Source organism: Melanostigma gelatinosum (genome assembly GCF_949748355.1).
Source record: "Melanostigma gelatinosum genome assembly, chromosome: 14".
Taxonomy (NCBI): Eukaryota; Metazoa; Chordata; class Actinopteri; order Perciformes; family Zoarcidae; genus Melanostigma; species Melanostigma gelatinosum.
In genome coordinates, this window is record NC_136647.1 from 13,559,701 (window position 1) to 13,584,183 (window position 24,483).

At 42.8% G+C, this 24,483-nt stretch overlaps 1 protein-coding gene across 2 annotated transcripts; it reads left to right on the forward strand.

Moving 5' to 3' along the window:
• Window positions 1-332: 332 nt before the first annotated feature.
• On the forward strand, window positions 333-16,961 carry ubash3ba (ubiquitin associated and SH3 domain containing Ba). 2 transcript variants are annotated; one of them, XM_079282908.1, is made up of 14 exons: window positions 333-868; window positions 11,341-11,394; window positions 11,592-11,778; window positions 11,861-12,059; window positions 12,324-12,493; window positions 12,635-12,843; window positions 13,312-13,456; window positions 13,634-13,754; window positions 13,871-13,993; window positions 14,115-14,207; window positions 14,748-14,892; window positions 14,987-15,093; window positions 15,591-15,700; window positions 15,795-16,961. In XM_079282908.1, the coding sequence occupies exons 1-14, from the start codon at window positions 741-743 to the stop codon at window positions 15,930-15,932; spliced, it is 1,929 nt and encodes a 642-aa protein (XP_079139034.1). In that variant the 5' UTR covers window positions 333-740; the 3' UTR covers window positions 15,933-16,961. The 2 variants fall into 2 exon arrangements, with proteins under 2 accessions (XP_079139034.1, XP_079139035.1); XM_079282909.1 differs by having other exon boundaries at window positions 12,668-12,843.
• The last annotated feature ends 7,522 nt before the right edge of the window (window positions 16,962-24,483 follow it).

Below are 24,483 nucleotides of genomic sequence, written 5' to 3' on the forward strand. Positions count from 1 at the left end.
TGCGTAGCGTACCAACACCCACTTTCCCCAGACAGGAAGTGTGACCAACTTTTTCCACCATCCAGCCCTACCTCGATGCTTTTCAACTTACTGCCTCGACCAAATATGATTTCAGCGCACTTGTGCAACAACAGCGCGTCCAACCGAGAATAGTGTGTGTTACTCTCAGTTTAATCCATATTCCGCCTTAAAAACACACACACAGAGAGACTTCCGGTCCTCTCATAAATCTGTGTACTGCCTCTTTAACTAAAAGGGGCCGCGCAGCCGCAACATTTTACAGGCTGAACATCCGCCCACTCAGGACCCATTCATAAATAAGACATCGCGTGGAAAAATAAGCTCATACAGCATCTGTTTTTTTTATTTGATTCAATTGATTGTGTTCGAGGGGGCGCGCAAAGAACCAGACATGTTCACCTCGGTCGGGGACTGTGAATCGGGGGCACGGCTGAGAGGGCAGAAGTGACTTCCCATGGCTGACCCGCCTGCTGATGGTTTTGACTTTATGTGCGAGCCGTCAGGAGGAAGCTCGATCTAGCTCAGAGCGTTAGTCAAACCCAGATAAATGCTCCTTTCCTCGGAAGGTTTGGTGTTTTCTACATACTTCCGCCTCACTCAAACCACCCTCGTTTAAATAGTCCACCGCTTCCATCCTTCTTTTTTATTTTTTATTTTTTTAACAAATGAAAATACACCAGAGGAGCCGAGGACCTGCCATACCGATGGAGCTGTGAGTTATGGCAGCTAAAGAGGAACTGTATGCCAAAGTGACGCCGCGGAGGCAGCGGCAGAGCCGGCCAAGCACCGTCAAACATGGGTCCGCTCTGGACGTGCTGCTGTCCATGGGCTTCCCCAAGACCAGGGCGTGAGTACACAGCTGCACTGTCCCAAGACACACACACATATACACACATACATATATACACACACATACATATATACACATACATACACACACATACATACATACACACACGCGCGCGCGCGCTATTATACCGAGGTTAAATCAGGCTTCCCAGCAGTATCCCTCTCTCGCCAAAGTTGCATGCCTCCTTTTCTGTCTCTCTGCGTGTTTCAGTATCATAATCAGCTGATCTGAAGCATCTCTGCAGCCGAAAGGAGACGTGTCTGCTGTGCTATGTAATGCTGTTAATACATGGCACAGCCTATTTGGGGGGGGGGGGGAAATGACCCCTTTTAATTAAACTGTAGTTTTTCGCTCTGGATTCCACAGCCATATATATGCATGTTCCTCTCTACAGGGTTGTGCAATACGATTCAATGTGTTTTAATGTTGTGCAGTACGTAGTGAAGTTGGAACCGTTTTATAGAGTCATGTAGTTCAATGTACTGTGTTACAATGCATCATATTTTATATACTTATTATGTGCAAAGTTACCTGTACCTGCAAATAAATGTAGTCTACCAGTAACAGTAAAACATACCTCTGAAAATACTCAAATTAACATGAAGTACTTCTTGATAATAAGTACGTAATACATTTGCTCCAGTATCATGACTGTACTTTCCACCAACCAATGCAACAGAAACACAGCATCACTGGTACGTGTGTGTCTGTGGGTGTCTATGGTTTGTTTTTTTGGACATATTTCCCACCACAGAAGAAGAACACGAGAGATGCTCAGTGTTTTCTGACTCACACTTTTCTCTCGCCAGCGCTCCGTATTTTTCAATGGAAAGCTGATCCTGTGGGCATTCCTGCATCTTCTTCTCATTCATCCTTGAGAGAAGAGTTGCCAGGAAACAAGCACCGTTGGCTTGTGAATGTAGTTTATGGATGATGTCATTGTATTAGAAAGTGGCAATGTGTCGTCTGCTTGCTACTAAGGTTTGTGGGCTCAAGCATCAGCGCAGTGTAACCCTTTATAGATCTTCAACGTATGCTGAAGTGTTTGGTTGACACTGGAGGAATGTAGCAGATTGTTTCTAAGAATTTCATGAGAGTTTTAAGCAGTATTTGGTATGAAGTCTTAATATTTAAGACCACACGTCAACAGAAGCCTTTCTCTTTTAAAACCAGAACCCAGAAAATATATAGAAATGTGGAAGTGCTGCATTGTCAATGAAAGGGAGGGTAACTTTATAGACGTACAGCACGCAACTTTATGTTGTAAAGTATGCTTTGTAAAACCCATTTCCGTCCTGGTAACTCAACCTGTTTGACACCAGCTTGAATCCTTTTACACCTAAATATATCCTTCGATATGCTACGTATGGCCACGGACACTGAGACGTTCTGCACGGCTCAGTTTTTACATCTCGGCCTCCTTTCACCGCGTGAACTCTTATCTAATCGCATGATCTATAATCATAATGTCCTTTCTCATAGTTTGTGTAGTCAGTGACACGTTATACATCCAGCCCGATGATTTGAGCAGCCCCATCTCGCACAAAAGCCTTTCTGTGTGTGCAGCGTGCCGCGAAATTGTGTCCCATGTCGCAAAAATAAATAGTTCACTTTGAGTCTCTGTCAGCTGCGGCGGTAACCTCAGAGCTCCGCGATTAACCCCCAGATCTGTTACTTGTTTCAGTGTGTGAATTGTAGGATGTAAAACGGTCTCCCAGCGTTATAAAACAAGAGACCAACATTCATGGAATGACTGTTGGCTCTTATCTGAGTTTTGCTCAGTACGCCAAAAGTATCGAGCAGTCTTTCTTTCTTCAGACAGATACAGCATCTCCGAAATTAAGCCTTTTATGTCTCCTGCAGAACTGGCTTCCATCGCTCTCCAGACTGCAGCTCTCTCTCCTCCTGCCTAATGAACCACTGCAGACTATACGAGTGGCTGTGGCTGGTTATATGTCTGCAGACTCGCATCTGTTACTGATGATCACTTTGATCAAAGGTATAAAATTCTAATGAAGCAGAATAAGTCAGCGTCATTACCTTCGAGCCTGTCTGCTGTGATGTCAGTGGAGACACAGAAACAAGGAGATGATAGTGAAGATGAAAGTACAGATCGGCAGGTAATGCAACACGGGTGAGGCTGCGTGATGTTTACGTGATGTTTACCCTGGGGTGTTTAAGTTTGGCGTGTCGGTTTCTACCTGGAGCTTAAAGCACAGCAGTTGATACACAGAATTAAGTGACATATGGGTAGGGGTTGTCAATATTAGCACAGACACAATACCTTGCTAGCTGGCTAGCTCTCTCTATATTATCCCTAAACTGTTCTGTTTACTTACTTATACTTTGTTTGCCATCGCACAGCATTTCGTTAAAAAGAAAGTGATAAAAAATGACGTTCTCTGAGCTGACGAGCTTACTGATGGTCAGTTTGCAAACTCACTCAGTGTCGTTCGTGGTGTCACGATGGGCCGATACACTGCTTTCATCAAACCTGTTTCCAGCAGCTGATAAACCCAGTGGACATTAACAAAAAGCAGACAGACGGAGTCAGCAACTATTATTTACAAGCTGACAGAGCCTCAAGGAGGGAATGTGGGACACTCACCAGGTGGAAAAAAAACCTTCCAAATAATAAGGCACAATGTGTGTCAGTGTTGTGTTTATAGCTCGCTGCGCCGCCCCCATGTTTTTACATTTTGTCAATATAATCAATGAATTGGTAAAGTACAGCTTTGGCCAGACATTCAATGCCAGCTCTCAGTACTTGACAGATTCGGATACTCAGTTCTACAGATATATTTTGGTCCCATAAAAAGTGTTCAACACCCGGCAGAACTCTGTCCTGTAAAGAAGAACTGCGACGCCAATCCAGATTGTCACGTTATACTCGTTGGTTCAGCCACCGAACCAGACACAAGACAGGAAAACTTCAAAATAAACAGCTGACTTGCATGTTTTTGCTATCAGGCCCGAGAGGAGAAGAAGGAATAATCGGAAAATCAGTTATCAGTCATAGCTTTAGGGAACAAGGGCTTCAATGTGTTTGAGGAGTTAGTTTAAACCAGTGGGGAGCATGAATCACACACACACACACACATAGAAACAGCCCCTCTAATCCCTTTGGGGGAATTTTCTGCTGAGTCATTCAGGAATTGGCTATTGTAATCAGATAGGAGCTGGATGGACAGTGGTCTCTCTCCCCGTTCTGATGGCGCCGACTGAGAGCCTGACAGACGCACAGAGTTTCATTGTGTTTATTTTTTGCTTTTGTTTAGTTATACAACGCTGGGATTGGACAAAAGACATCAATTTTGGTTGGACAATGAGTTGCTTTGGCCTTTTTCGCTTTCCTCCCACCTCAATTAACAAATACAGACCTGTGAAATAAAGCACTGCAGTTCAATCTCTCAACATGCTGTAAATACAATACAAATATTGAATCATTTATTTGTTTATTTCTATTTTAGATTGAATCTTTAAGCAGGAATTATCCCAAAAATTACCTACCAAGTGTCATTTATTTGATTGTATGATTCAAAACCAAAAGGTCCTCGCTTTGTCATTCCTCATTCACCTTGATTTAAAGTACGAGTCATCCCTGTCTTCCAAACGAGACACACACACTATGATATGTGTGTGTGCAGTGTTAAATGTCGTACTTGTGGCCAAAATAACGGGGCATACTGGAGTCACACACCTTGAAATGAATAAGTTCAGGATACAGATTTGTGTATAATCATCTGTTAAAGCTTTGTTTTGTTACACAGAGGAATAATGGAAACAGGAAGTTGATGACCAAAATGTAACAGAACATCGACTCCGTCTGCTATTAACCAGATCTAGAAGGAGGCATAGAACCAGAGAAGTTTCCTGTCAGGCAATGTCATGTGATCATTGAGACCGATCACAGATGTTGTCACAGTGACGCCTGTGTGTGGAAAATTCAACTGCTATACTTTGGTCAGAAAGCCTGAGCAGCACTATGGCCCCCCCTTCTGTGTTTCCACCGTTGCATGGGGCAACTCCATCACAGTAAATACAGGTTCATCTGTTGGTTATTTTTCAATTCAATTCAACTTGTTTGGTTATTTAAATACATTTTGAACATTTTGAAGATGCCCCTCACAACTTCTAAGAGTCCACTTTGACACTTTCTAATTGTTTTGTCCGACCAACAGTCCAAAACTCAAAGATATTCACTTTACTGTGGCAGAAAATAGAGAAAAGCAGCAAATCCTCACATCGGAGAAGAGCAGACTTGAGTCTTCTGCTGATTGGATCATTGAATAACTGACACATGGTTTCTGCACTCGTCTGATCCTATGACGGGGGCCTGTTGGACTGACTAAGCCTGATGACATTTGACACTAAAACACAACCGTGCCGGACAAATATTCACTCGTTTAAGTGATTTTTACATTTCTGCTTGCAATTGTCAACACATCTTTACTCACTGGTACATTTGAAGAGAACTAGAATGACACGTCATAAATTCATTTGCTGCTATGATATTTACTCGGAAATGAATTGTTTAAGAAAATGCTAAATAGATTTTATCTATGCAAAAGGACACTCACTTTAAGATTATGCACCCTCATCTTGGTTGATAGTGAGCTTCAGTTTATAAAACAATGACAAAAACCTAAAGGACGGCTCTGTGTTGTATAATTTAATGATACTTTTGAGGTCGCTTCTATACAGTGCTTATTTCATACAGGTTGTCTTTAGTGCCTGACAAGCTTATTGTCTGTTTCATCGTGCTTCTCGAGTGAAGACTTCAAAGCCACTGTGGTTACTGAGCTGTACGTCTAGCTTGGATAACATCACGTATGGTAAATTTCCACCCTTCTGAGAAGTCTTTTCCGTGTGAAAGAGGAAGTCTGTGTGCGTGCAGACTTTTCTCCCATCGATACCACTTTCATAACTTCTGCCTTAAATGTGACAACTACACGTCTCACTCCGCTTTCATCCAACATGCAAAACGAAAAAAAAGCATCACGTGGAAACCTTGTTTAGTTCATACAAGGGCGCCACATGATAATAATTATACACATAACGTGTGCGTACATGTGACACTTTGATGCCTGCGCGTGCGGCTCGCAAGAACAAACTCGAAGCTTGTGCTCGAGAGACAGCCAAGAGGAAGTCGCCCATTTCCGGAAGTGGCTTGTGACCTTCACTGAGCGCTCTGTTGAGACGGTGGTTTAAGGGCGGCTCAAAAAGGAGATTCACATGTCACTTGCAGATCGGAAAATGAGTTCGGTGCACTGACTGAGTCATCAAAGTTCTTCTCATTTGAAAAAGGCCTGAAGATTGCAAACCGTATACCTTTTTTATATGTTTGACAGAAATCAAATTGACCATGTTTAATCAAAATGAAGAATGATTTGGGTGTCAAAAGTGTTATTTTTCTTTTTTTTTTAAGGCCTCCACATGCCTACAAAGCACGGCTCAATCATACGCTGTTAGCTTCATATGACACACCCCGGGACTTTCGAAGAGTGCCGTGTGATGCATCACTATTTTGGCACCGTGCCTCATGTATTCTGAGTGAAACATTCGCTTTGTGCACTTTGACTTTGTTTCGCTGACGTCACTTGTGCGGAGCTAAAAATAGCACTCATGCTACAACAACACACTTAATCATTGGTTGAGCAGAGAAGCTTCATAATAATCCTTTGTTCAACCTGATAAGCTTGATGGACACATATAGCGAGGAATATTGTTCACGTCCTGAAGTCACACAGACGCTCACACGGTTCATTTATTGGTGTCAATCTCCGACTTGCTCTTGTCTGCTCCTGTGGACTTCTCAGCTCTCTTCTGCAGAAATAATGAAGTGAGACGAGGAGCAGCGGTTCCAGACACAGGCTGCACACAGCTAGCTTTGTTAAAGACGTGGTGCTGAAAGCGTTGCCCTGTCGGCTTGAAACAAAGGCTTTTGTGAGTGTGTGTGTGCGTGTGTGTGTGTGTGTTTGTGACCTGAAACAAAATGTTGTGCTACCAAGACACTCAAACAAAATGACCACCACTCACTCCCACACTTATTGGTATGGTTTCACAGTGTGTGAAATACTCTTATTCCCTTTCTTGACAAGAGTTGGTTCAGAGGATTGATGCACTCTCATGTTTGTCTGGTAAATACAAAGTTAGCTGCTAGCTGCTTGTTAGCTTAATGTAGTGCAATGGGCAGACAGCTAGCCTGCCTCTGATCCTGCTAACTCCTCTAAAGGTATCTAAGCAACTAAAACTAGTTTTAGAATTTCAGGTTGTGTACGAATTAAACAAACAAGATTCAACTTGTTAATAACTTGAGCGTTGGAGATGATTTCTTCCTCTGTTTCTAGTCTTTATGTTAATACACCGACCTGAAGAGTGACATCAATCTTCTCATCTAAGTTCTCGCAACAAAGCACATATACACGTATCTCCCACATGTCAAGCTATTCCTTTTAACATTTACTCTAACTTCATTATTGCTAATTAATGGTGGCCGTGAGTAACTGCTCTAACATATACCAAGGAGAGCGGGGTCAGTCGGGACCAATCCTTTCAACAAGTGAGAAAGCAACTGTGCCGACGCCATTCCCCATGCTCACCCGCTTCACCTTCAGCCTTCTGACCATTCCTCTTATTTCATTCTCTTTCAAGTGCATTTTTGGCTCTTTTGTTGTGTTTCTTCTACCACACTGTTTTTGAATTATGTCACATATAAAAGGAAAGCTTATTTTTTGTATCAGTAGATGCTAGTTTTAGCTGTTTTGCTGGTAGCTAGCACAGGAGTCCAAAGTGTGTCTGCACTCCCTGGGACGGTCAGGACAGCATCGTTTCTACTTCCTACATGTATTATTTGTTCAAAGAAACATGTGAACAAGTGGCATTGTAAATATAGGATGTTTAAATTTAGAATTTAGTCATTTTTTTAAAATTTAAATGACATTTTGTTAGCACAGAACAAGGGTCCCAAACATCCCAGGGAGGTGGACTTTTGGGGAAATGCACTCCTTGTACATTTAACAAAATGGCGCCTTTCATGGGCGCCATTTGGGCAGCCGCAGTGCTCTCAGAGCGATAAGTGGCTTTAGTCGTGAGTGTTCGCCGTGGGCTTGTAAACAGGAAGTGTTGTTTCGCCCATAGAGCTGAGTCGGGGAGGGGCCCTTGGGAGTATGTAGCTGTGTGTGTGTGTGTGTGTGTATATGTTGCGAGAGGGTGACATGGTTTTCGTTAACGGCAGCTCTAGATGCTTGTTACTTTTGGCTTTCATTTCTGATTTCTTTTTTCCTTCTTGGCTAATTCCTAGCTATGAAATGTACGAGATTCATTCCTGGCGCAATAACTTCAAACACAATGTTTACAGGAACCCGAAGTGCTCACACTCACGGGAGACCATGAGAAGTGTGCGTGATGCCTGATTTAAAGCGCTAACTTTCATCCAAGACATCCAAGTTTAGCAAAGAAAAGGCCAGCTGTCATAAACAGTCCAAAGCATGTTTACATATATGAGAAACCAGAAACGCTGTTTATTTATGCTGTTCAAGCAGACAGGCAGCCAACACATTTGTATCTGTAGTGGAGTTAAATGTGGAAACAGGAACCGAAAACACGAAAGCCCGTTTCCAATATGGCCTTTAACAGTGGTGACTGGGCAGATGAAGTGAAAGCTGTTATCTAGCCCGGTCGCTGTAATTCATGCAAACAGTACAGCTGATATGAAGCCGAACCAAATCCAGAGTGACTTCTCTCCCGAGCACTCTCAAACCTTTTCATTGTCTTTGTCTAGCTGTGAACAGGAAATGCAGTTTATAAATAACTCGGTTCTTGCTAAGCGCAAAGAAGAGGCCTCCGGGTCAGCTGCAGCTGTCGAGGACGGTGGAACACACGGCTGTGGCAGATGTCGACGTCCCGCTTTCTTTTTGCCTCAAGGAGTGGAAACAAAATAGAATTGGCACCGAATAATCCCAACACATGTTATTCTTAACATTCCGTGTGAAAAGGACGACTCTTTGTATGCAGTGTTTGCCAGGTGCACCGCCACAATGTCCCCCATGCAGCATGAAGGCCAGCAGGGGCAATGATGTGTGGAGAGTAGTGGAGCTAGGGAAGGTCCCCAATAGCCGAGAATAAATAAAATATTTGTTTATCATTTTTATGGTCTTAGAATGGTTTGACAGACAATTTTTGTGCGTCTAAAACTGTGTTGAAGCGTAACACACGTATACATGAAGAGGGATATTGGTCGTGCCCTGCCTTGGTCTTGATCTCGACTTGGTCTCAACCCTCCAAAATCTTGGTCGCTACTCTCTGGTCTTGGTCGTGACCTGGTCTCCCTAAAGGTGGTCTTGACTACAATACTCCAAGCCATATAATCCATTTACAGTTCTGAAGCTGAACCCTCCAGCCTCCTGCATTACATTTTGAATCAATGAGTAAAAAAAAAAGGCAAGCAACACCACACTTTATCTCCTGCTTGATAATGTATTATATCATTTATGCCTGTGACGGGGTCTCCAGTAATTCCAGCCGCCCAAAAAGCCGATTAAAGTGAAGTAAACCTCTCTGTGAGCGTGAGACCTTTTCCATTATTTCATGTCTCAAGAGTTCCCTCTCATAAAAATAACACCGAGATGAGAAGCAAGCAATCCAATGTTCTCCCCCAGATTGGATTTTGCGATGTCTCAGTCACATCTGCTTGTAATCCCATCATGCTTTCTGGGGAAAAGAAATCTCCTTCTTTTCCTCCTCCGCACAGCACCAGGTGGAACCTCTGAATAAGGCCGCTGTGTTAAGCCTTCTACGTGCTGGTTTATACTGCAGGAATAAAAAATGGATCAATCCGGTACAATGCTGTAATCCAATGTTCTAGCGAACAGTCGAAGGCCCGATGACGTAAACGAACTGGAGGCTTTTATCCAAGTTTTGTCTGTGCGTTTCTGTCTTTAAATAATCTTCGCCCTGCATTTATTTGCGTGTGCATGTTCGAGCGGTAGCTCTGTGGGAGCCATCTGTCACGTCGCTGTAGTCAGGGCACACGCATGCCCCAGGGTTCGGGGACTTTTTCCGTATCTAGGACCCTCTCAGTAGGGCAAATTTAAAAATAGCTCATCGAATTTCAGCGCTGGAGTGGCACAGCGAACGCTGCCAACGTCGGCACACACAGAGAAGCTGCAACACGTCTTTATGGTGCTGGGAAGTCAAAACAGAGGCTCTACGACGGTACAGAAAAGTGCACTTTCTGCTCGTTCCTTTTACTTTAATAGTTGTAGATTGTCTTTTACGTTTACTAGGACAGTGACGATTAGTGCAATTAGTGTTACCCTTTTAAATAAGACTTGCTTGTGGAGGTTTTGTTCCACATAACGCAGTAAGAACTTCAGCTGAAAGGAGATGGGATCTCATGGCATGTGGTCGAGTCTTAAAGGTCAGATGCTGCGGCTACAGTGTGCGGTTGCTCAAAATGCATTTCCTGTTGCTCAATAGCGAAATGAGCCATCTGCAACGTCGAACGTCAAATAGCTTACTTTAGTTTCTTGTCAGGGATCCAAACTGTTGGAAAGGAAATCGACAAAGATAAAGTATCAAAAGATGCATCTTTGATACGAGGTGTTTTTTCACTTATATCTGCATTGCATTGAGAAGCTTTCAAATGAAGGAACAGACACCTCACTGTCTGTAAAAGTTACTTTCAGTTCCCACCAACTCTCACTTCATCATTATTATAGATACATAGACTAATTTAGGATTATTAAGTGGAAGGTTTTTGCCAATGTGTGCCAAATCTTTGCAGGTGAGGCTGTAAGTGCTGTAAATATGTCTCATCCAGACACTGTTGTTCCTCTCGGAACTGAAGAAAGCTGCTGGAATCAGTGAATCCCTTCAGAGGTTTTATAAAAAGACACTAATTAGATTTTGAGCACTCAAGAGTAATCACGCAATCGGCTCTTGTTTCAGAAGACACGGATGAATCGCGTAGTAGGACTACATCAAAACACGAAGCATTACCGTGTTTTTCTTGATTTACGGTGTCTTAATATTCTGACATTTTGCTGCTGCAGAAATGAATTGTTAACCGAGACTGTGAGCGGGTTTCTGCTGTCCCCCCCCCCCCCCCCCCCGTAACACACAGTGCTCGCGATTTAATCATCTACGGAATCACTTCCAACCGGAATTGTGATATTTCTCTGATATTTTCGTGGCAAAGAATGTGTTTTAAAATCAGCATCGATGCAGTTTCATGAAACTCTGGTATGAATTATGACTTTGCTGCTCTCTCGGGATGTTTGCTCTTTGCTCATCGTCACGTGGAAGCACAGCAATCTCCTCCTAATAAACACGGTCCGGAAGAGAAACTATTGATTTTGTGACTGTGCTTTGATCTCCATCTCTCTCTCTCTCTCTCTCTCTCTCTCTCTCTCTCTCTCTCTCTCTCTCTCTCTCTCTCTCTCTCTCTCCTCTCTCTCTCTCTGCAGTTTGAAAGCTCTGGTTTCGACAGGAGGGAAAAACGTCCAGGCAGCTTGTGACTGGTGAGGCCAACACACACTTTTACTCCCATGCTCTGCCCCAGTTCTTAATGCACAATGCAAACCAGAAACCCCTTGTAACGGTAAATATCACCATCTACTGACCCACTGAAGCGTCACTGCGCTATTACAACTGTATCGCCCTCTGCTGGACGTCAGCCGCCCTCTCTCCCGCTCACTGTCCCGCTTGTTCGCTCCAGGCTCTTCTCCCACGTGGACGACCCGTTCCTGGACGACCCCCTGCCCAGAGAGTATGTGTTGTACATGCGACCCAGTGGGCCGCTGCTCCAGCAGCTCTCGCACTTCTGGCAGCAGTCCCGCCTCTCCTGTGGCAAGAACAAGGCACACAACATCTTCCCCCACATCACCCTCTGCCAGTTCTTCATGGTCAGTGGCGCATCGATGCTCTGGTCTGTTTCACAGCCGTTACACATTCGGTGACCTTTCTGTTTTTGTGTTGTCGTCTCAGTGTGCCGACGATAAGGTGGAGGCTTTGACCGAGGCCCTCCAGACCACCGTGGCCAAGTGGAAGGGTCGCATACCCATGCCCCTCCCGCTGGAGCTCTACACCTCCTCCACCTTCATCGGCCTCTTCGTGGAGGAGCAGATGGCGGAGGTGCTGAAGAGTTTGGCGTCCGATTTTGCAACTGAAGCAACAGCTAAAGCAGGTTTGAGACTCCCCTTCGTCTGTTTGATGGGAATCACAGTAAACGATCTTTGTAGACGCAGTTTACGTGGTAATTGTTCCCAAACCTGTTCAAGACTGATGCTGCTGATGCTGCTGATGCGAGCAGTGTCGACAGATGATACATTTCCATTTTTCTGTTGGTGGAGAACCGCCACAGAATGGAAAACATTTTACGATTGTCCCGAGTATACGTATACACGTAATACATTTGCTGAGCACATGTCTCTCTTTGTCCTGCGTCCAGATGTCCATGTCGAGCCCCACAAGAAACAGCTTCATGTCACTTTGGCATACCACTTCCAAACCAGTCACCTTCCAGTCCTGGAAAAGTTGGCCAAAACGGTGGATGTGTCTTCAGGCTGCGACTGGCTGGCTGTGCTCTTCTCACGGGATATTCGGTTCGCGAATCATGAGGTTTGACTTGCTCCAGTTTGATATTTCTGACGTTAAGGGAAAGAAGCGTTGCTCCAATCACAATTATTCCTGAACAGAAAGACGCACGTTGATTCCACAGTGCCTTTCGTCTGATGGCCGTTAACCATCTGCCCCCTGTAGACGCTGCAAGTCATGTACCCGTATGTGCCTCAGAACGACGACGAGCTCGAGCTGATGCCCGGAGACTTCATCTTCATGTCTCCGGTGGAGCAGAGCAGTGCCAGTGAGGGCTGGGTGTACGGCACCTCGCTGGCCACGGGGCTGTCGGGCCTGCTGCCCGAGAACTACGTCAACCGCGCCGATGAGTCCGACACCTGGGTCGTCCATGGGTAAGGACAGTGAAACGCCACGTATCCATCGCCATGTTTCTTGAGTTAAAAAAAAACATCCTGATCTTTAAGGAGCATGGATAGTACAACAACAGAAGTAGCAGGTTATCACTGATTGCCCGTCAAAACCACAAAGGCTCCTTTTTTGCAACCGCTTCACAAAGACATCAGTGGGTGTCATCTCAAACTGACAATCCACAAAAATCTCTTCAGTTTAAGCGGAAAAGTACACAAATAAGTGGATGTTTCTCAGCTGAATGGAAGGATTAAAGGTAAAGAAAAGAAAATGAATCATCTTCTTGGCCTGCTTCTCGACTCTTTGATGTTTCCAAACACACTTTTACTCCCTGACTTCTAACTGTGCCCTACTTTTGTTTATTCCTGCTTTTCTCTATGGTCTCATAATGTAAGCTGTATGTCTACAGGAGTTTTTTAAAGTCTCTGTGTGTGTGTGTGTCTGATCCTCAGGTCTCACTCGATGCTCACCTGTGCCTCTCCGTCGAACTCTGGCAGCACCGTGGCTGGGTTACTATTTGACGGACAGCTGAGTGACAGTCTGCTTGACAGTTTCATGGCTCCTCCCGGCCTCACCGGCCTCTGTCCTCCCATGCAGGTACGTGACTTTTCCCTCTGGCTTGCAGAAGAACAAATGCATCATCGGGCTGCATGCTGCAGTGAAAGAGAACCTCATGAACCTCACTGAGCGTGTTAAAACTAACAATGCCGGGTGTTTTTAATGCTGTGAAACTCTCTACAACGCGTCAAGATTTAAAGTGAATCTTTATCTCAGGTGTCGAGGCCGACCAGTCAGTCGTCCCTGTCCAAGATGAGACTGTTTGTGTGTCGCCATGGGGAGAGGATGGATGTGGTGTTTGGGAAACACTGGATCACTCAGTGCTTCGACTCTAAAGGTTTGCATGGACCGGAGATCAATGACTTTTTTTTTTTAAGACTGTAGACTTACACTAGACACCTTTTGAGAAGAGTATTTCCTTCTTCTGTAAGATTCTCATTTGTGTTCGCGTAGGCCGATACATTCGCTCTAATCTCAACATGCCATCCAGCCTGCCAGCTAGAAGCGGAGGTCACCGGGATTATGATAAGGATTGTCCAATTACTGTGTTTGGCTCCACCCAGGCCCGTCTTGTCGGTCAGTACATTTTCATATGCATTTCCGGTTTTTAAAGATTGTTAAACACAGTCGAGATTATGTTTACATGAAGATTAAAAGGCCTTGAAATAGTATCGCACTGTGTTTTGGTCCACTTCAGGTGAAGCCCTGTCGGAAAGCCACACAACAGTAGACTTTGTTTACTGCTCTCCTTCACTTCGCTGCGTCCAGACGGCTCAGCACATCCTGCAGGGTAGGACCTCGTCAGCACCACACGCACCAGTTACACAGCGTCTATTCGGGTTCCTCCGCTGGCACGTTACGCAATATGCATACGTTTCAAAAGGTTACCGCTACATGATGACATTGGAGTCTTATTCGTGTTGGTTTTTTGGATATGAAACCTTCGGTTTGGCTCGGATCTCAGTAGGATGTGTGTAGTTACATCAAGCTTCCTCAAATCTCTGTGGTACCGAGAGGCATCATTGGGAAACAAAACAGATGAGAAATAGGTTTAACTAACTGATTTTTCCCACCGCTTACTTTCTTTGAACACAGCAAAACACCTAATCAATGTTTTCTTTTTAGAAATACTTTCTGTCTTTGTCGAAACCTTGAAACTTCCGAGTAATTTCATGTTCGGGCACCAACACAATTACCGTTACTGCACCAAGTCTCACGTTTCATGTGAAGATGTATTGAGCGAGAAAAAATGACACGCCAGAGTAGATGCAGAGATATCTTATCGTCTTCTTCTTCTACAGTTTCTCTCTGCGCTTCACTCTGTTTTCAGGTCTCCAGCTGGAGGGAAAGACAAAAATCCGCGTGGAGCCTGGATTGTTTGAATGGACCAAGTGGGTTTCAGGCACATGTTTACCCGTCTGGATCCCCCCGGCTGAGCTGGCTGCTGCTAACCTGAGTGTGGACACAACATACAGGTACACAGCAACACCAGCGCCACAGCATCCGCAAGCTTTCATCTGTGAGGCTGCAATTTACTAAAATCTTTTCTTTCTATTGTTTTGTCCCTAGACCTCATTTTCCCATTAGTAAGTTGGCGGTGTCAGAGTCTTATGACACCTACATCAGCAGGAGCTTCCAAGTAACCCGAGAGATCCTGGCGGAGGGCAAAACCCTGGGTAAAGTGGTGTTTAAAGCATGTATCCAGGGAAATGAATAAGAACTTTAATAAGCACCAAATGTTGGCAACATTCCCAGGCTGCAATGCCAGCTTTTCTTTTTTAGAGATGATCATATTTTAATGCTTCTTGTTTTCCTGCTCTAAATTAAACCTCCGGTGGCTGTACGGTACATGGAGCATGAGCCAATGCAATCAAAACTAAACAATCATACGGATTTGCATGAAACAGGCTCCTGCTTTGCTTTTCTACACAGATAACATATCCCTGACTCTACACACAATAGGGCGGCACAACAAGCACTTTGTTCTTAGCTCGCTGGCCTTCTGAATCCAAATGTTTGATTTGGACAATGTCCCCAATCTCTATCTGAAAAGGACATGAGTCAAAGAACATTTAAAGCTGCATATTATGGACTACTGAGTGCCCATAGCCAGGATAGAAAGCTAACGGTGTCGGTGGAACCTGGTTCCGTGTTCTCTACCTCTTTCACACAGGTAACACGGTCCTGATTGTGGCCCATGCTTCCTCCCTGGAGGCTTGCACTCGCCAAATACAAGGCCTCAGTCCCCAAAGCTCCAAGGACTTTGTCCAAGTGGTCCGAAAGGTCAGTTTGCTGCTTTAGTGTTCAATGCCTCTTTCATTTCCATCCTGTCCTCTTTTTCTATGATAACATGCACATCCATCTTGTCTGTGCACAGATTCCTTACTTGGGCTTTTGCGCCTGTGAAGAATTGGGAGAGACCGGGGTGTGGCAGCTGGTCGACCCGCCCATCTTGCCTCTGACACATGGACCCAATCACAGTTTCAACTGGAGGGAAATGCTAATGCAGGACTGAAGGATTTGCTATCTGGCTCTCTGTCTTTTGGCAGCCCTGAACTGCTGAAAAAATATTTATTTTCAACCCACCCTTCTGCTGTAAATTCCAGCCCAACTTCCAAAAAACAAAACCACACACACAAAACAAAAACACGTCTGGCTTCCGTCAAAGACATCATGCAAAACAATGTTTGCAAATGTATTCAGACACACTGCTCAGGAATGAGAAAATACAGTTTGTGTTGAGAGATCACGGCGAAAATGAGCTACAGATCGGGCGGCAGTCGCGTTTTCCCTCAACGTTCCACTTCTTCGCCCCCGAAATGTCGGGGTGCTACGAGATATGTGGACTTTTCTTGATGGTTGATGATGAATCAGGTTTTATGCCATGAGAAGATGTCACTGTCTGTGGCTCCTCCGCAGGCGGGGGGCGTTGACGACTTTGTGATCTGCTGCCTTCCTCACACACTGTGACAAGAAATAGATGACAAAGACTTGTACCACAGAAATATTTTTACATGTGTCAGATGTTATCATTATTTAACTTGTAGCTACGACCCTCCTGCAAAAAAAAAAAAAAAAAAAGCACAAAAGAAATGTTGACAATCAGATAGTTGGAGAACTGGTCTTCATTGTTTCTGGTGCTGAGGTGGGTAGTTTATGATACCTGTTTTATTCCTGTAAATGTCATATCATTAAGTGATTCTCCTTAAGTTAAAATGAATGTGCACACATGAATTGTTTCACCTTCCTTTAATGCCGTTTTGATTGCCACCACAGGAGCAACCGCGTCAACATGACATAAAATGAAATGCAGACGGCTGTTGGGTGCATTGACTAAAACGTTTGGTATTTCATCGTGAGCCTGACATTCTGTAAGCCTGATAACCACACTGCTTTTCAAACACTTGGTGCACTTAATTTGTTTTGGTTATGTCAGATGATTTAACTGCTTACTGTCTATACCGATTATTTGTTGTATGACTCAGAAATTCTATTGATACTGAATAAAGCCAGGTTGTGGAGTTATGAAGGCCTATGAATATCAGATGGTGCCATGTGTTCTGTGAAAACACGTTTTATTTATGGGAATTAAGGTTGCTCTTAATTTTTGGATCCGTTTTACATAAACAGCACAACATTTACTCAACATGCACAGCTTACACTTTAATTAGGCCCCATGTTTTTACCTCTAAACCACCAGAAGGCCGGCACATTCAGAGAGGTTAGCAGTCTGTCTTGCAGCAATGTGCTCTTGATGCTAAAAAAAAATGTTTAACAGTATTGAATAAGTAAAAGATAAAACAATAGACGTTTTTCTGGGCAGACACTTTGACTGTCTTAACTGCAAAAAAGTGCAGTGGAATGCAGCCATCATTATTTCATTTTTTTTATTCAATACACCTGTGTATTTATTTTAAGGTATTACATGGACAAATGTCTGCTTGGTCTATCAGTTCTTTGATTCAGAATCCAGAACTTCTAACTTAAATAATTAAGAATTCAGATTTTAAATATGAAAATTGTGAATTATACATTTCACAATACTGGCTCAATTCATAGAAGTCTCACGTTTGAGGAATTCAGAATTTTGACAGAGCGAAGTCTCGCTTTTTTTCTGCAAATGTTTTGTCAGTCGTCTTTATCTGAACATCTCCCAACAACAAGAAGCGTGTTTGGAAAGTTTGGACCCTAAACTGGAATCATACCTACTTTAATAAGCTTGAAATGCTTGGAAAAATGGATAAAGGTTATGAATACTGCACTTAGGCGATTAATTAACAATACACGTAACTACAGTCAGACAGTATTAACTAACTGTGTTAGCTAACGGTTACTAGCTAATTCTGCTAACCACACCAGAGCTTCGTATCTTGCTAACTCAGGTGAGGCATTTTATGTTTGTTCATGAAATGTTTGTTTGTGTGTAGTCTGCTGAAACGTTATTGTCACCTGTGGACACGTCAACGAAACATTGACTTCATTATAGGGAGCTAATGTTAACGTTAAAGACACGTATTTCTATGGTATTGACGTTAACTTAGCACCTGTAACCTAAAGCTAAGTGTTAGCATTCAGCATAAGCTATGTAACTAGCACTTAGCCAAAGAAGTGCTCATGCTGCTAATTGTGTAGTGTAACTAGTTAAATATTGTGGTAAAAACAAATATTATGTAAACAGTTTCTTGTAATAGATTTAAACCTTAGAAATCACAGATTGTGATTAAAACACAGTTTAGTATCACCACATTCATGATATTGTATTCTATATTTTGTCATGTTTTAATGTGATAACAATTCTCCCATGTTTAGCTTACAATTGGTGCACTTTGCAGAATGGTAGCAGCATGCAAAAGACTCCTACACTTCATTAATGAATTAAATTATGAATTTTGAACATACAGACATACTTGGATTTATTGACACTCTGGTTTTGCAGATCTGTTTGACTAAAAAACTAAATTGACAATCTGAAATATGATCGTCTGTCTTGTACATATGAGGCATCATGATATTATTAATTACTTTCAGAAATGGTCCTTGGATAACAGTCCACACACACAAAGAAAGTCATCTCAAAATACTATGAAAAGAAATAATAAATAATGCACTGTCTCACTCACAAACAGACTAAGTGAGACAAACACTAGATGGTGCTATTTGATGACCAATAGCAGTCCTTCACTGGTCCACAGGCACACTTGAGCTATAAACCAGCCATCAATCTCTACACTTCTCTTTTAATGTTCGTTATATGCACTAAGTTCTAGAGGTTGTTTATTTTATCAAATGAGACCAGCAGTGATTTGAATTATAACTATTTCAATTGAATAAAGAGTTACAAACAGCATATTTGCAAAGATAAAAACATCAGAAAATGATTATTGTAATATTGTTTAAATGCTAATGCTGAAGTGTGGATGATTATTTTGAACAACCTGCTAACAGATTAATTCATGAGTGATTGTCACTCTATTTAAATTATTTGTCCCTAATCCCGCTGAAACAGCTGATACTATAACATATCTTGTAAAACATTTACACGCACTCCTCTTAAAATAGCATGAGTAAAATACGTTAGCTTGGTGCTCATTGGTTATGTTGGTTTACGCTTCATTCATGCTTTTTCCTGCAGGGCTCACAGGGCGGTGGCAGCAAAGACCAACATCCCAGCAGGCAGCAGGTAGGCGTTTGGTGTTCGGAGTTCACTCATTTCCAGGTTGTCGTTGAACACTTTGATGGTGATTGGGTCTCTTGTTTGTCAGTGTTCAGGAACCATGAAAGTTAGATGAGAAACAAAGAGCAGTTGTGCCGGTGATTTGCACATCGGACAATTGTCTTTCATACATGCAATGTTTATAGTATAAGTTAATGAACAGCTGATATTTTAAATTGAATACATCTGTGAATTTGTTCGCAAGCTGCCATGGAATAAGCAGGATCCAATTTGCCATACGTATAGTTATGATCAGTTACTCAATGAATATCAAACATCAGTTTAATAATTGATTAATTGGAGTGTGATTTTTTTTCTCGATATTCTTCAAATAAATAAGAATATATTTACAAATTTTAAGTACTTAAAAGAAAACCTTAAGTAAGTCAAAAACATGTCGAAAAAGAATTTACTAATTTGTCATCATACTCCATTTACTGTTTCCAGTTTGCCGTTTATCAACGCAATAATATAAATACACCTTCAGCATATGCAGCCACTCTGCTACGCTTCAGATTAAATAACAAACCCTTGTAAAAGTATTTGGAGCGGTCACTGGCCGGTCATCAGTCTCAGTGAGAATATGAGACTTTCCTCTCTCCCTCCACCGACTGTATTTTCTATCATCTCAGTCCTTCAGCATTATTATGAAGTCTGACAACTCAAAAAGTACTGTGGTTTACAATAGATGACATCCAATGTCTCTCCGCTGTGTTCTGGGCACGGCACACAGACTGAGAGAAAATGTTTGGTGTTTTTACTTTAACCTGCATTGACTGACTGTTTTTGGCCACTTGGCAGCAGCACAACAAGCTTTAAATACAACACAGACATGTTACATGTTGAAGAGCAAGTACAGTGTGTCTATCAGAGCTTTAATGGCTGAAAAACTGCTGTCTGCTGTGGCTGGGAGCAATATTAATGAGAGCAAATCAAAGTAGAATTCAATCGTGAAAGGTAAAGTGCTTAAATAATTTGATCTGTTGTTAATATATATATAAAATATTGATTTGGGAATGTGCAATTTTTATGGAAATGTTTTTGTATGTATTTTTGTCAATGGACTAATCCATTTTCCAACTTATTTTTAGCTTCTTTAGTCGTTTGTTTGAACCATCAAGAAATTGTAAAAAGCAGTTCCCAGTATATAAGTGCAACAGGCATTGTACTCGTTTAAAACGTCCCTCTGATCTACAGCATGCACTATTGCTCTCGTAGTAAACTGTAGGCTAATGCTGGTTTTGTTTTGTTTGCAACAAAATGGTAAAACACTCCTGATCTGAGCTGAGTCAGTGCTGCCCATGCGTCTGAGAGGTAGATTGTAAACGGGTAAGCAATTTAGATTCCACACCACGAGTGGAAAGAATCAAGGATGAGCATCAGGCTGTTGGCTGACCTTTTGAAAAGGCAACTGCCTTCTGGCGCGTCGACACAGAAAGACATTTCTGTTTTTCACCCGTCCGCCTCACTCCTGCGGAAATACGCTTCTATCGCTACCGACATATCTGTCTACGCAGGCCGCGGAGCTGCTAGCCTGCACGTGCGCATATGCAGCCCAAAGCATATTTATACACTTCAAGTCTTTGAGGACATGATGTTACATAACAGTAATCTGTTATCTTGATACTCAAGCATTGTAACATTGAATTAATGTCAATTTTATAATGTAAGATAATGTAGGATTAGGCTACATTGGCTAAATTAAGTGGTAGTTGTCATTCATTCAAAATATTTCATTTATTTATATATATATATATATATATATATATATATATCTGGAGATGGCTCGAATAATTTGATATTGAAGGTTGTTTTGTGATTACAGATGTAGACGTTGAACAACGGCGCTAGTCATCCTGACCACTAATAGGGTTTGACACAGCTGTCACGAGTTAGTGAGGCCGCTTCATTTTCTCAAGATGGGCTGAACCGGCATCAGAGTACAAGAACAGAGAGATGTGAATCCACTGCAGCGGGGCAGCCAACACAGACACCACTTAGACAGAGATGCCAGCTTGAGTATAGTTTGACTCAAGTAGCAAAGGCTCTACCTAATAAAACTGTCAAGGGGCATTTTTTGACCTGGATTATTAACACAGATAAATAATTTACTTTTTTGAAAACCTTTCAGGTCTGCTTTGACCCCTGTAAGCACTATTTGGTCTTTCAGAGTATTGGGCAAGTGAGAGCGAGCAGAATCAGGAAGAGGCCAGCTTGTGCCCAAGGGAGGCATTAATGTTTCCAGAAGCCTCGATGGGACCCCTTGCCTCTTTTTTTTATCAAACTGGAATTTCAACACCGTCATGATGGGCATTCTGGCCTCCCCTTGCCTGCCGGGTACACATAACACTTGTCGCTAACGCATAGTTTCTGAATGTCGTTTAGAGAAATCTTAATGAGGCTCAGTAACGCATTCGTGATAACGCAGCAGCTGTCGACGTGCTCAGTGAACTACATGCTGCATTTCAGTGTATCTCCATAGCTTTGACTCTTGGTCAGAAAGAGCATGAAATGTATGCATTTCTAAGTAAACAAGGGGTTTTGAGAGCAACAATCATTTTTATTACGTTGAATAACTTCTAGAGATGAACACGTAGAACATCACTGGTTTCATTTCACTTCTAGTCTCCATGTCGGAGGAATAGCTGGAGGTCTGCTTATGGGTTTTAATCTCCAGAACGGTTGCAAACATGAACTCAGTTCGTACAAATGCTTCCGGCCATTCTGTTCGTTCTGTATGAGGTACGAAGAAAAACAACCCTCACTGTGTTGCTCCACTTTAACTTTCTCGTACATAGTTTGTTTCGTGAACTACGCAAGTAAAAAGAAAAGGGCTCTATTGAACCTAGAACTGCAACTCCTGAGTGCTTTCTCTACTCTGTCCTGGAACTGTTGGGGGGAGAGAGGGAGGAGAGGGAGGAGGAGGAGTAAGGTTGGAGTCCCACATAAGGAGAACCACTGGCAAAGGAGCCGTTTCATACTGAGCTCCTCTGAGCGCTCTATGCCTCTGTTGTTCGTATGCACTAGGAGTCGGCATGCACCTGTGTGTGTGTGTGTGTGTGTGTGTGTGTTTGTGTTTGAGCTCGTACTGGTCTCTCTCTCTCTCTCTCTCTCTCTCTCTCTCTCTCACTCCTACGGGTTGTTGATCAATGCTGCCATGTTAGCAGCTCGTGCAGCAGCCAGCAGGAGGGAAGCAGAGCTGGACCCGGCGGACTCAAAGTAACATGAAGTCAGAGCAAAGGAATTGTGCTCGGAGAGTTTTCTGCCTCCATCTTAAGATGAAAAGCATTTTTTTGAGGAACAAACTTTGCCGAGCTGGAATTGAAGGACTGTCAACAAGCAGACTTGTGTAGAAAAAGGGGTAAGTTCCTCACCAACGGCTTAAGTTACTCAAGTTTACGTGGTTTCCACCAGGATCAATATAGAAGTTTGTAGCTACTGGTCTAACTGCCGTGATGCCCTTTAGCAAACTGTACGATACTGCTGCGATACCGCTCATACAGTGGAGCAGTTATTTATGTCTTTGTGAATGTGTGTGGGGGGGGGGCGTGTGTTGTGTTTGTTGGATTTCATGATGCGTCGGCCGGTCTGTGGCTCATCTCTGGATTAGACTCAGCTGCTCCGGTTCTCTAAGGGTATGTCTTGTTTTCTTTTGTTTCATTTGTTCAGACATCTCACATGTCCAGAAATAAAACACACGCACACACAGGACGCAACAGGGCAGTGTGATTCACTCCTGTTGATTCAAGTAACAGCCGCCTGTACTTGTAAAGTAATAATCAAGACATTTATTACAGTTATGAAACCATTATGAACTCATTCAGTCTGGATCGTTGGGAGTAGATTCTCTCACACTCTGGAGAGTTCATCGTTGTAGGTGAGTTTGCTTTGTAAACAACAACAAAAACATGTTCGATATTTCTGACAAGTTTTTGCAGTCGTCGTTGTGTTCTTTGAAATTGTTGCTTTATACTGTTTTTCATCGAACCCGCTATTAGTAATAAAATGAATTAATTTATGCTTAACCACATGATCAGGAGCCCAAAGGACGCGGTGGATGATTGCGTGCTTGGTGCTGTGTATGATGAGTGCAATAGAGAAACATGTATGGTCTGCTAACTGCTAGGACAGTGCGGCTGCTTGTTTAAAAGCGCAGTGTGTTGGATTTGTAGGCATCTAAAGGTGAGGTTGCAGATTGCACCCAACTGAAACTTTTCCCTTGTGCGTTAGCTTGTGTGCCGTTCTATTTATGCCAATAGATCCCCCCCTGAATGCTACACACTGCCCCTTTAAGGGCAGCTGTGTTGTTGGCACCTTAAATGGATGTTGACGGACGAGGGCAGAATTGATCACTCTGGCGGTGGTGAACAAAGACAGTGGCAAGAATTAAAAGTATCATGAGTTGTTTTGCAAATGTTTATTCGAGCTGAAAATAACCATATTTCAGTTTAGAAAAGAGTCGCAGTAAGTGTCCAGACAACTAAATTCTGGACCCAATCAGAAATAGACCCACAGCTGAAAGCAGCAACACAAACAACAACAACCTTACATAGACACAGCTCTGATATAGTAATCGACTCAAATGGGGAACCTATAAGAAAACAGTTGCCTATTTGCCTTTTGTAAATCATGATCAATTACATTAAATGTATCATTCAACTAATTGTGTACATCCTATCCCAACTAACTCACTGTAGCTCTGTGATCAATAACAACATGCAGATGGCAGAAGTTTACAGTTTAACAGCATATCTCCATGACATTCATAATGTGTCAGCACATACCTAGAAGTAGCTGTTGGAAAGTTAATATTATAGATATATTAAATTATCTTAATCATAACTGAATGAACAATGATTGTCTAGTTGCAATCCTTAGTTTCATATTATGTACAGTTCAAGGTTTAGATACGCTTATTCTGCAGGCTAACAGGTTAACAGAGCCACAGGTCTCTCAAATGATTACTGCTCTTGGAAATACTGACCGAATGTGTGCCAGGCACAGCAGGAGACCAGACCTATGCAGTAGGATGATGGAGGTCCTTCAGATGTGCTTTAGAGCGTAGATCTATCACAAACGGAAATGGAGGTACTGTGGAGGAGTGGACTCGAAATATTTACAAAGGAAAGTGTTGGTGGTTATTGGGAGGAGAAAGTCATGTTTCAGGCTCTGCATGCTTCACATTCTTAGCCGATGACCTCTATGGAAAATAACAACAGCCGGACTTGAAGGTTACGCTGCCGCGGCCGGCGCCTGAGGCTCCTTACTGCTGACAGACCTGATGTTTGGGTCTGGACCGGTGCTCTTCTGGAATTGGATGATCTCTCAGGGGAGATATTGCACAGTGATGTTG

What these genes read in the sequence shown, in the direction of transcription:
- ubash3ba (XM_079282908.1), top strand. Translation starts at nt 741, where the DNA reads ATGGCAGCTAAAGAGGAACTGTATGCCAAAGTGACGCCGCGGAGGCAG. An exon ending in GGCTTCCCCAAGACCAGGGC is followed by an intron (nt 869 to 11,340) that starts GTGAGTACACAG and finishes CTCTCTCTGCAG; the next exon opens with TTTGAAAGCTCTGGTTTCGA. An exon ending in TGAAGCAACAGCTAAAGCAG is followed by an intron (nt 12,060 to 12,323) that starts GTTTGAGACTCC and finishes TCCTGCGTCCAG; the next exon opens with ATGTCCATGTCGAGCCCCAC.